The sequence below is a fragment of the Fringilla coelebs genome, assembly GCF_963513975.1.
Source record: "Fringilla coelebs genome assembly, chromosome: Z".
Taxonomy (NCBI): domain Eukaryota; kingdom Metazoa; phylum Chordata; class Aves; order Passeriformes; family Fringillidae; genus Fringilla; species Fringilla coelebs.
In genome coordinates this window covers 18,114,889-18,128,003 of record NC_140031.1, presented here as the reverse complement: position 1 = coordinate 18,128,003, position 13,115 = coordinate 18,114,889, and the positions used below count along the sequence as shown (strand labels likewise).

The following is a 13,115-nucleotide window of genomic DNA, read 5'->3' as shown; positions in this document are numbered from 1 at the left end:
GTTCTACTGACTTGATAATTTTCCATATTTAAGTGTATCATAGGACATATCCACCCCTCAACAAAAATAAGTATTTCATATATAGGCATAAATGTTCTCTTGCATTGCCTTATAAAAACAGAGAATTCTTAAAATATTATTAAAAAATGTATACATTAATGCATAAAATTAAGACACCGGTTTTCAGTTTCTTTTCTCTCTTCGTCCCCTTTTTTTATCAACTGAAGCTATTTTTATGCTTCATACTGGAAGTATGATGTCACAAGATGACATCAATCAAACTAAAATGACATGCTTCTGTTCAACCAACCTGTACCAAGAAAGCCTAAGAAAAGGATCTCATTATGGGTACGAATGAAATTATCACACTATTAAGGGAATTATGTGTTTGTCATTTATACACATTCCATGAACAGAGGAATTAACTGATCAAAGTTTAGCCAAGAATATGTAAGACATATAATTCAGAGTCACTTCTAGGAATGAGTCATTTTTTTCTTTTAAAAAACAGAAACTGTAGACAAATGTAATTTACAAATTACAAACTGATTTTGATATTACATGAGTACAGATTACAACTTTTAAACATTACTTTATAGAACAGTGATTATCAATTGAACTCATCTGGCTTTGAACTGTGGAGTTTTCTGAGGTTAACTATGAATTGATAAAAGCTATAGACAAGACAAAAATGTTCCCTACCTGAGGCCCAATAAACACTCTGTATTTATTATCAGGGCTGTCGCCTCCAATTAAGAAAGAGTTGGGTCCTATCTGCTGCAGCAAGTACAGCCTGGCTCGCATCACTTTGTTGACACGGCGATTTGTCTCCTCAGGGCTGTATGGAGAGAAGCCATCTGGAGATGGGGCTCGTCGAGGCGGTGTTATCCGTCCGCTCTGAAACTACACAAGTGCCTCCGTCATGAGCATTCAAAGGACAGAAAGATGTTTAAATAGGTATGGTTTATTTACTTATTTACAGAATAAGAGTCTCCAAAACCTGGAAGTACTACAATCTCTTCAACTATATGATTTTAAAGGATTAATTTTCTCCCATGTCTGGTAGCCAAGGGCAGAAGAAAACTGAAATTCTGCAGCTGAAACTTGTCTGACATTGGGACACAAAAGGAATCTTTCAAATTGCTTCTTATTTTCATGTTGTCATAGGTTGCCTTACCATATTACTACTGAATTATCAATTGTAATTCAATCTGAAGATAATCAGGGACTTATTACTCAATAAAGGAGATTATTCTATATAGCTGTAACACTAATATATTTCATAAATGAAAAAATGCTATAACTACATTTTAAAAAAGGGAATATAAGTTCAAAAAAGATCAAAAGTTTAAGAAATTTCCAAAGAAAAGAAAAAAAAAAGATACAGATTGCTCCCTTTTCCACCATGTAAGCAACTTTTGGATGAGGATGCTTCGGGTTTTTTTTTAATATTGTTTCCCCATAAGCAAATAGTCAATGGCCCAAACATTTTGGGTAGATTGTCTTTATTTAAGTTCTTCACATTTCTAACATTATGAGATGCAGTAATGGTTCCATCCTGTTTCAGATCATCTTCTTTTATTTGGATGCATTGAATTTCATGTTAGGATGAAAGTAAAAATGAATTCACTGTCCATCATATAAGTAAAATATAAACTGGATTTTAAATGTTTTGAATGTGAAAAGTTAATATAAAACAGAAACCCCAACCAAGTAAAAATGGTTGTTTTCTTTTTTTTAACCGTTCAATTTCTCTTGTCAAGAGGAAAGGACCAGTGCTGCTGCCCTGTAACTTCTGATACTTATCTCTAGTTCAGAAGAATGGCAGTACATATTTCAATTGATACTGGAAACACTTGTTTAGAACAACGATTAGATCTTATTTATCCTCTAACTGCACTGTGAATTTTACCGTGAATTTAACTGTTGAGCCTTTTTACAACAAGCTAGAGGTTAGATATTATTGCTCAAAATATACTCTTGATTTTCTTTAATTAAGCCAGTTACTCTTGCTTAAAACATTCTATTCTAGGTGTTCTCTAGAATGCAGTGATAGCAACTGTAGACTTCTAAAAAAGTACATAAATAAGTCTTTCCTAATCTGTACATAAAGGTAAGTTCTGAAATAGAGGATTACTAGAACATACCAGCAAGACTTTTCTATAGGAATTTTCATCTCATCCACAGTCCCATCCTTAATGGAATATACTTGCCCAGAGAACTGACAGGCAGGAGAAACTGACTACAGTTATTATAAAAGAAAAAAAAAAGACAAGGAAAAAAAAACCCACCAACAAACCAAAAAACCCAAACCAAACAAAATGACAACAACAACAAAAAAAACCCCACAACCCCACCAACAAAAAAACTACCAGCACTTCTTCATGCTAATCAAGCTAAGAAAACATGCTCAATCATGTATTCATGATTGACTACCTATATTTATTTCCTAGCAATAACAAATGAAAGCAGGACTGAAGGAAAAAGAAAACACATGAGAAATACTATATGAGATATATATGTCACTCAAGTGATATCCTGTAATAACCTCTTTATATCAGCATCTTGCTCTACAGAATGAGGACCAACAACCCCTATAAGCAAAAGATTGTAGAAAATAGCCAAATTGAAAATTACATCACAGCTTGCAACTTACAGGCACTGGAGATACCCTTTTTCTTCTAACACCTGGTGACTCAGATTTAACTGTCCTAGCAGATGATGAAGAGGAACTGCTAGGAGAAGGACTACGTCTTCCTTTTTGCGTAGGTGAAGAAGCAGTGTTATGTCCTTCAGCTTGAGGATCTAGACAGAGTTTGTTCATTTCTGATCCATCTACTTTTCCAGGGATAGGTTTCACCACCTTGAAGGAATTAAACCACATGTTAAAATTATTAATTGGTAATTTCATATTAAAGCAAAGCAAATTAATCAGTAATTCTTTTGTTGTAATTAAGCTGTTATACAGATATCCAAATACTTCTTAGGCTATACTACTACTAACATTTGAGAGGAATTAGCTTAATGATCTATATGCAACACAAAAGCAAGAACCTTTCTTCCGGTCTGTTTGTGCAGCTTATGTTAGTTGTGGCAGCAACTGATTTGGTTCTCAAAGTATTCCTGTAACTATCACTCATGATACCTCAAAAAACAGCTGTTTCCCCATCTGGATAGTAGAAGCCAAAATAATTTTCTTCTCTACAGGTATTGTGCTTATTAAGAGCTAAAATACTGGATCCATGCATTTCACATGCTACCAGCTGAAAAATACTAGGGCTACTATTTCTTTAACACAATGCTTTTGCAAAACAAAGACTTCAAACATAGAGGTAATCCAGCAAAATTAGGTGTCCTGTTCTTTGTAAAAAACCACACCCAGGTTTTTTGTCTGCCATATGAGCAAAACAGCTACACCACATCTGGTATTTGAGCTACCCACTATGCATGGTGCTGCGCAATGTGCATAGAGGGGGGGCTCAAGCAAAGGGAGCACATACGCAATAGTGCTTTGTTGCATCAATACTAAATTTTGACACTGAGAATTGTAATATTTCAAGACAACTTTCAGGTTTCTGCCAGTCAGACCCACACAATGCATAAGAGTAACGTCCCTGGGAATTGAATTAAAAACAGTCACATTGGGAAGATTCAGTTTTAGTTCTTCATTTCTCAATGTCTCAGAGGCTTGACTCAATACTGGAAGGAAGTTCCAAGCAACAACTCAGATAAACAGAGCAGATGTCTCCTAGAAAGTTCCAGAGATCTTTTTAAGACAAGAACTGAAAGGGGCTTTCCCTTGTCAGGGTAGTAAGAGATATCTACACTCAGTGCCCAGTTAAGAAAGTGAACAGGATAAAAAAGAAACATAAAGAGCAGTGAAAACCCTTTTCCCCCTCCTATCAACTAATGCAGTAATATTGAAGCAGTAGTGCCTCTCCTTGCCTGGAAGATCAAAATGCAAATTCACGTACCTATGGACAAACTTCCTGTGCTTGAAAACATCGAAAGTGTCAAATTATAGTAACTGAGAATCTAAACCACCAAATGTTGTATTAACACACCCACAAACCTCAAGGGAAGTGGGCTGAGCATGGAAATAATTTCAAGCTACTCAGTAACCTAAAAACATTTCAATTTTTAAAGTTAAAATTCTGTTATTGGACCCTTTGAGGTAATGGGGTTTGGTGCACTAATGTTGAAAATACTTAAAATACTTTAAAGTATTTTCAACATTATTTCTCACAACAGAACCTTCTTATCTCTGTTCCAGAAAAGCTGTCCCCAAAAACTTGCCTACTGCATCTTAAGATGATCTTAACTTTACATTAGTGGTACATGGGAGTCATATCAATCAATTGCAATTATGTTCATAGGTAAGTAATGGCTATTAATTAACCAGCATTATATTGAATAGAATTGGAACTACTTTAAAAGTATTTCAGGTTTGATCTACCTATGTTTCTTAAAAGCACTTCCAAACCATTTATGCCAAAGCAGTATCCAAAAGGCTAACAGAACACTGTCATGCAAACTTCATTAGAGCTGAGAGCTGGCTGAAGGAGCGGTCGAGTTTGGGTTTGCTCCTGGTTTTAGCAGGTTTTCAGCCGGCGAGCGGTGCTCCCTCGGTCGCTGGAGGGCAGCAATGCCGCAGCCGTGTGGGACGCTCACAGTGCTGCACTGCGATAGCGCCTTGGCTTAAAAACAAACAGCAACAACCGCGGGACATTGCACTCAGCCAGCCACGCTGTCCTGTTAAACACCGCGTAGGAAACCGACAGGGGCACCATAAATAAGAGTAGAGAAGTTGTTAAGAAAAAGAGGTTTCTAATAGAAAGAAAATTAAGTGATTTTTATTTGTAATAGCTGTTACAGATACTGTCCTTCCATCAGTGCCACCTACCACAGGGCCTCTTCTGCTTCTTCTTTCCAGCCATTCATGCTTCCAGGCTGGCATACATGTTGCCTTGAGTTTCTCCCTGATCATGCGCTCTTCTGGGCGGTCATCCATCTTCTGCAACCCCCTAAGGGTTTCTTTATTCTCCATGTCACGACTACAGCAAAGAAAAAAAAGTCATAAACACAATTAATTTCAGCTGAAGTATAATGTCACAGCATTCTTAAACTTTGTGCCATCCTATTCTCCCTCTCCTTATAATGCAGATGCTAAAACATTATTTCCACCAGACTACAAGAAGCCTTTTAAGAGTTACACCTAATCTCTTATTCTGCCATTTGAAGCAGAATACCTTAGAGTGATACTAGAGCAGAATACTTTAGAGTGATATTTCTTTAAAATATATGCACTGTTGCAGCACTGAACACCCAGTAAAAACTAAGATCTTGGCAAATACAAAATCAATACAAAAATTACCCTCTATGTCATGCCATTCATCAAAGGTTTCACAAATGTTGCAATGGTTCAGACATTCCTTTCTCCATTTAAAAATCATTTACAAGATTAATACACAGTAAGTATCAGAGCATAATAATATGGCCTGGGTTGGAAGAACTCTCATTGTGGGCAGGGATACCTCCCACTAGAGCAGGCTGCCCCATCCAACTTGGCCTAAACTGTATTTCAACTAGACACAGAAGTCACAAAATTAAGGCTAGTGGCCTTGTGAGTTCTTTCCAGGTGACTCAAGATCTCTTAAATCAGCTACAGTAAGAGCAAAAATTCACAGCAAGTTCATATCTGTAAAATGAAAATTTAATCCATCTGGGCTTGTACTTTTTCACCTACAGCAAAGTAGTTCCTTGTGATTGCTGGCAACAACAAAAAGGAAAGAAATACTGTCAGACACTGAAAAACAAATATGAACAGTCTGGAAGATTTCCTGATTCTGTTGAGCTATCAGCTAAATCACCAAGCAAACCACATTCTTCAGCAGCAGCACATGATCCCCACCCATCTTCTTGAAGCCAGTGCTCTTTCAAAATAAGCAAGCTTGATTAAGCCAACTGTCAGAATGAGATTTTATTCCAAAAAATAAAATCAAAACTTTAAAGGGAGAGTATATAATAATTTAGCTACAAGGACTGCTTTCTTCCATACAATCTCAGCTTCTAAAACATTTAACTATGCAGTCACAACTGCATTTATGTATTGTATGATGACCTAAAAATATATTCCCTGCAATATTCATTGCAATAAAATGATGTTAAAACTACAATTCCTATCTTCAGCAGCATTGTATTACTGGGGTCATTTATCACAATTAATGTGCTTTAAAGAAAATGAGAATTTTTTGCAGGTCAGAAGGAGAGTACTGTTATTTTTTTTCTTCTCTCATTGTAGAGACAAAGGAAATAAAGGATTCTGAGGCAGGAAATAATACTTCCTGTTCAGTGCTGAAACGTAATAAGCAGATGGACACTGCAAAGAAAATATATTCTCTTTCGAGCTAACTTCTAAATATACTGTTAATAAATGATTTTAGATATGCGGAACCGTGCGATTCTAGTGATTAAGGACTTAAAAATATTTGTAAGTAGAAACACAATCCACCTAAGAATGAATATTTTTTCAGACGTTAAGCATTCATGCTTAATTTTAAAAGTAATGCAAGTGAATTCCATAACACTGCCTTCTAGATACAGAGACGAAAGTAGTGATAACTAATGAAAAACAAAGTTATTATAGCAGTAGATAGAGTCCAAGTGAAAAACGTTCCTGAAAATTTCAAATGCAGAAGAAACCACTGTGTAAAAAGAGTCAATTTTGCATTTTTTTCTCAATCAAAAAAATCTGTTCAAGGACAAAAAGTATTTGATAAGAACACAGCTCTGAAGTAATAAAGGCACAAATTTAAAAAATCATTATTTTTTCTATTAGTTACTTCATGGCATGAACCATCTCAGTTGCATGAATACTTAATATACTAGACAGAAAACACCACACCAGCAGTGAAAGAACGACACAGTATTTCATTTGTTCATATAACCATGATTAACTTCTCCCAATTGATACAAAAAAAGTCTTTTAGAGGCCCTTGGACTTGAATTCATGAACAATGTAATACAACAGTAGAGGCTTTACAATCTCTGCTTGTTCTCTAAAAAGCAGAAGCAGCTATCTTCCTCTCATGTGACAGCTAAACCGATCTACTCTTTTCTGCACAAAGAACTCTTGTGCTTTCTCTACACGCAGGTGGGCAAGACCAACTGTGTCTGAAAGCTTTTGCTTAGTAGATCAGTTATCTCATGCAGAATTTAAGTTGTATGTATATCCATATATATTTCTTTTTACTTATAGAGCACAACTTCTTAAGTGATGGAAACAACTTCATATTTTATATTTTAAATCAAGCCTTGGCTAAGATATTCATTAGAATATTCATACCTGCTGGGTCTGTGGAAAAAATATTTTTCCTGTGACTGCACCAAACTCCTACACACTGCAAGATACCCTCACTTGTGACCATGAATTTGCACGGTTTAGGATTTGGTTTTTTTGTTCGTTTTGTTTTTTCCATCTTAAGCAAACTCCCTCATCTATTCCAGGCAAGCTGATGTTTTTCTACACAGCAATGTCTAGATTGCCAGTATCAGATCACTGTACCTCAGCACAAAATAAAAACAAGAAATCCAGAGCATATTCCACCAAGGACTTCATCCTGCAGTGTACAGAGTATTCTGATCTTCACAGAGCAGCACCTTTTGTGATAGCCACATACTTAAGTGATTCTCAGGTGGTGTTTTATTTGAATCACACTGCAAAGCTAATGAGCAAACTAAAAACAAACCTCAGAGAACATGCTTCAACCAGGAGAGCCTTACATCTCTCAACAGCCTACCCCTGTGCTTCATTAGGAAGCAAGGATTTTGCTCTTAAATGTTTCAGCTTCTCATGAGTCAGAGGGAAAAAACGGCACTTTTTTTCTGATAAATTTTAACCTTTTAACTTTGCCTCCCTCCCCCAACTCCAAGTATCTTCTGAATTCTTTGCATTGTTATGTTCAAACTAACAGACACCAGCTCCTGTATTAAAAGTTAAGAAGTCTCAAAGAAATGGGTCTAAACTGAGTTCTAGAGTACTAAGCAACAGTGTGATGAACAGTTTAAAGCATAAAATCACTGATCTACACTTGAATAATTCAATTATTAACTTTGGATTACTTGTTTTATGAACTACAAAACTCAATACAGTAAAATTAACACACTGCATGGAAATAATCATTGCAACATCTTATGCACCTGAGAAAGTAAAATGTCCTTCATTTCACTTTCTGTGTCTTAATTTTGAAGACCTGCAAACAGCAATCGAGTAGCTAGATCATTAACAACTTATTTTCTATGGATCAATGACTCAGTATTTTATACTGAGGCATGGATTACACATGCTATTTTAGTGAACTATAGTAAAGCACATAAGCAAACTTCTAAGAGCTTAGTGAATTCAATACTAATTCTCTGCAAGTATTTTTCTTACAAAAGTATATAATGGCATATGAAAGCTCAACTGTAGCTCCAGTTCATTTGCCAATTGTACATTTCATTCTACTTCTCAACAACTAGATGTCTTGGCTTCTCTGCTGTCTTATATGGGTAAAAAAGCTTTATCCAATGGCCAGACTGGACCACATTTTATTAGCAGCAGGAAGACAGGAAAAACGCAAGCTCTGAAATAGGAGTCAATTCACCAAGAAAGGGAAAGGAAGTTCTATTTGCTACATCCGCAAGTATCCAGTCATAACAAGGAGATAAATTATTAGCTGCTGACTTGTTTTTTTTCTTTTAAACATATGTCTGAAGCAATTTAACAAAAGTAACTTTGATATGAACAGTGGTCAAACCATGGGGAACCAGAAGAAACATTATGAAAAGAAGTGGTCAGAAAACAGCTATGTCAGAACAATCAAAGGAGTTAGTAACAGGTTTGATGGAAGAGCACCAGCTGAGGAAGAACAAATACAGCAGACTTTTTATAATCTGTCCAATAAAATGCTACCTATTATAACAATCAAGACTGGAAGCAACCTTAGATGGGAGATAAAGATCTCACTTTGATGATCTTAAGCAAGAACCAGCTAAATGCAATCCAAGCCTCAACAGGTCCCTAGAAGACCAGGCTAGTTGGCCAGGCTGCCAGGAAGCATGGCACATAGGAGCAGTGCTCAATGTGAAGAACAGCGACAAAAGAGTTAGCTATTCCCTGAACTGAGGAGGTCAGCTACTGGTATGTTAGGTAACTTGCCACAGTTCCGGCACTGCTCACAGTTTCTCTTTTGCCATTAAGTACTTCTAATGAAATCAAGATTAGTAAATAAAAAACAGAGCAAGATGGACAAGCCATGGTCTGACCTCCTGAAAAGTCTCCTGTTCCTTCTCCTGATGATTTGCTACTGCTGACAACACCTAACCATATGTGTCCATTCTAACAATACAAAAGGTATGGCACATACTATGAAAAACTTCAAAACTTCACAGGGAACCTTCTCAACCTGGTAATAAATGGCAGCAACTGCCACTTAACAATAGAACTGAATGTACTACTTCCAGAGACAAAGGTACTTGGCTTCCTAAAATAGTTACAGAGACTTTACTGGATGTTATAGAAGTGTGAAATTTAGTTGCATTATTCTCTTCAGAGTACTCCCTCGAAGGCTAGTATGTCAAAAGGTGCAATTGTCAAAGAGTATTTCACTGCTAACAGGACAATATTCACAATCAAAGCTCTAACTGAAGGACTGAGCCATCCCCTTCAGAGGAACCTCACAGGCCCTGGTCAGGAAGGATCATCCTTCCTCTGAGCCTCAGTGATGAAGGCTCAAAACTACAAAGATGGATGTCAAAACATACAGAAGTAGACTTTCTGCACAGGTTTTCTAGCTCCTATGAAGTAAAATTCACCCAGGCAAAACATTTGTTTTATTACTTGCTCTGAAATCACCTAGCTAATCCTTTGAGATACATTACTCAGTAGCCACAGAAAATGAGTCCTCCTACAAAACAAGAAACAACAGCCTCTGCAACAAATATTTGCTATGAAGCTAATGAAATGGGCTCCCCTCCTGTGTATTTCTTAAAAAAGCTATCAGGCATCTCACACCAGTGTCCTAGGGCTCTCTAATTCTTTCTGTCATTATTTAGTCAGCCAGTCACAGTCCAGATTGATGAGGGTGTTTACACAGGTGTTTTCAAAACAGCAGTAACATTACATGATCTCTCGGACTCTACACTTCCATACCAAATGCTTTAGAGAGAGAAGTTGGCGCTTTATCTCTAAAACCCTTAAGTTTATGCCATTATCAAACAGAATTTCTAGGACTTCCAGGAGGTAGATAATTTATATTGATACAAGAGACCCAAAGGTGGTAATAATAGTGTAGTTTAATTATTTTAATTAATTATGAATTAATGATGAATTATTAATTTTCCTTAATATACCAAAATGAGACTATAAAGGTTCATATACTTAGTACTGTATGACAAACTTCAGCATCCCAGCAGAGAGTAGAACCCAGTATGCCCAGTTCATGTTATGCCAGCTGAAGAGAATATACAAGCCCTGTCCCCACTGTGGTGCAACTTAGCACTAGTTCTTACTTTAAAACCAGCAGTGAAGTCATTACAAAGACTGAATAGGAGTGCTCACTGACAGCTATATGACTAGTTCATCGGCACCAGGTTGTAGGATCTCAGGCATATGTGTTAGAGATTCTTTCCCCCAGGCTAGCCCACCAGAGCTGTCCTCTAGCTCTTACATATGTGTAAGAACAAGTTTTTACTTGTTACATATCATGTAAGTCAACTCACTTTTCAATAGAATCAAATTCTTCACTTCTAGAATGAAGTTTGTTCTCTTAGGCACCGAACTGATCTTTCGCCCCAGATTCATCAAGGCTGTCCTAGCTCAAATTAGGAGTACTAGTTGAAATGTGATTGGTCAACACATAGAAAGGATCAGATCAGAGTACATACAGCTCTCACTGATGCGGAAGTCAGAAGCCATTAAGGGTAAGATGACAATCAAAGGTAGGGTAAAACCCAAAATACAAGTCCTTAAAGTTCTGACTGGAAATACAATCAAAGGTAGGGTAAAACCCAAAATACAAGTCCTTAAAGTTCTCACTGGAAATTATGTTTATATGTCAATATGTCAGGTACATATCCTACTGCTTCAAGTGTCTGTCCTATTTTTTAAAGACAAAATTTCTTATTGTATTAGGTGACTGTCAGAGAAGAGTAAAGCATCTCCACACATTATGCATGGGATTAAGAGTTTCTTAGCCAATTTTACTCCCCTGTCACCAGTAGAGAACATCAGATATTTCATACAAAAAAATTATGCTTTGAATCAGCTTAAGATACTAGGGCTAAGCAGATAAAGCTGCACACTACATTCTCCACCTTCAATGAGAATGGTGGAAATAAGATACAGAGAAGTAACTTGGACAGGATAAGCTACATAGAATTTAAAAGCTACAAACTATTAAATTATTTTTGTAATAGTTATGAATAAGAAAAAATTTAGAATGTCTTGGCACTGTTCAAAATGGCAGAATTTTCAGCAGATACCAAATGTTCACAGATTACTGCTGGAAACTTCTCTCAGCAAAATATGATCATAAAAATAAACAATGAAAGAAGCAAATGAAAAAAAATATATATAAAATTTATAGAAAACAAACATAACATCCTCTACAAATTTTAGGTCTTAATGACTGGTTAGTCTGGCTTCACAGAAGGGGACCAGGGATGCAGAAAGAAATTTAACAGGACTCCTCCTGCTCTTTTCTGAAGAATGATCGGACTGACATGCTTTCGTGATAATCATTATTTCTCACTAGTGTCACATTTGTTTCTTAGCATACACTGCTGACAATGACAACCAATTATCATTGTTATCAATAAGTTATACTGAAGTGGCAATCAGAAGTCATGAAGCAGGCCCCTAGTATTCTAAGCATCCCAATTAGTTTTTTTTTAATTTACATTCTGTTATTTGGTGTTCATTTTTTAAAGTTCAAGCTTTATTTTTTTTCCTCTTTTCATATTTCTTGTCTATATATTTATCAATCCAAGTGGCACTGGGAATTTATATCATTAGTATGATATCATGATATAAAAAGAGCAAGCAATACTAAACAGGCACTGAACTTGCTAAAGAGAGATGTCTTGCTCACTGACAGTCAGACCCATTCAAAAAGGCCTAGTGCTCTCAAGATTCATATATACACTGAATTTTGCTCAAAGGCCAAAGTGGGCTAAATGTTTCCACAGAGATTTTTGACTGTCACAAGAAGCTTTCCTATGATGCAGAAATACCATGAAAATTCCTTGCAAGCCTATTCTGAGTAACTGCTGAGTGAAAAAGATATAAAACCCTGAACCACTTATGGTAGATGCATATTTAAGAGCGTTATTGTCTATCAGCAGTGAGCCACAGGGGAACCATGAAGATCCAGATTTAGGTTCTGCAGATCCTTAATGCTCACACACGCCATGGCTTTGAAGGCACAGAGTGCTCTGTGCTGAACAGGGCTGTCTCCTTTGGAACAAGGAGACCTTTTGGTTGTATCTGTCAGCTAACCTAACCACAGGCCAACCATACAGTAACTACACCCACTTTAACAACAGCAGCTACTATTGCAAATGTTTATCTTTTTAAAACAACAAGCTACCATGACAAAAAAAAAGACGAAAAGGTATTCAAAACTTCTGTGAGCACATGGCTAAAAATGATACAACCTCAGAAATTCCTGTTTTGTCTTCTTTAAAATCTGTGGAATAAAAAGAAAATAAGTACAGGAATCTTAACAGATAAGGAAGAGAATGTTTAGCGAGACAATTTTTAAAATTTTTTAAAAAATCAATGCAGTTAGCAAGCAATAAAAATATTTTTTCATAATGACAAATCAGGGCTCTATAACAAAACAAGAAAGTCAATACAGGACAGCAAGTACACGCCTTAAAAATATATCATTGTTTTTTTATCATCTTCAGTGAGTTCCTGAGATTTTATTTTAGAACTTTGCTGCTTTCCATCTTACTTATAACAATGTATTTAAGTTTTAATTTATAACAATTCCTAAGGAATACTTTAAGAAATCTAAATCTTGATACTAACTAGAAATTACATACTGTCAGAGTAAAAATGTAATGAGCTC

At 36.2% G+C, this 13,115-nt stretch overlaps 1 protein-coding gene across 2 annotated transcripts in view; it reads right to left on the bottom strand.

The window, feature by feature from the left end:
* Positions 1 to 13,115, bottom strand: part of MAP3K1 (mitogen-activated protein kinase kinase kinase 1) — a 57,924-nt gene that overhangs the window by 18,378 nt on the left and 26,431 nt on the right. For both annotated transcript variants that reach the window (XM_084225597.1, XM_084225596.1), the window contains exons 2-4: positions 4,904 to 5,054; positions 2,657 to 2,863; positions 703 to 903 (exon numbers count right to left, since the gene is read on the bottom strand). In XM_084225597.1, the coding sequence (XP_084081723.1) occupies positions 703 to 903; positions 2,657 to 2,863; positions 4,904 to 5,054 (559 nt within the window). The remainder of the gene's footprint in view (positions 1 to 702; positions 904 to 2,656; positions 2,864 to 4,903; positions 5,055 to 13,115) is intronic.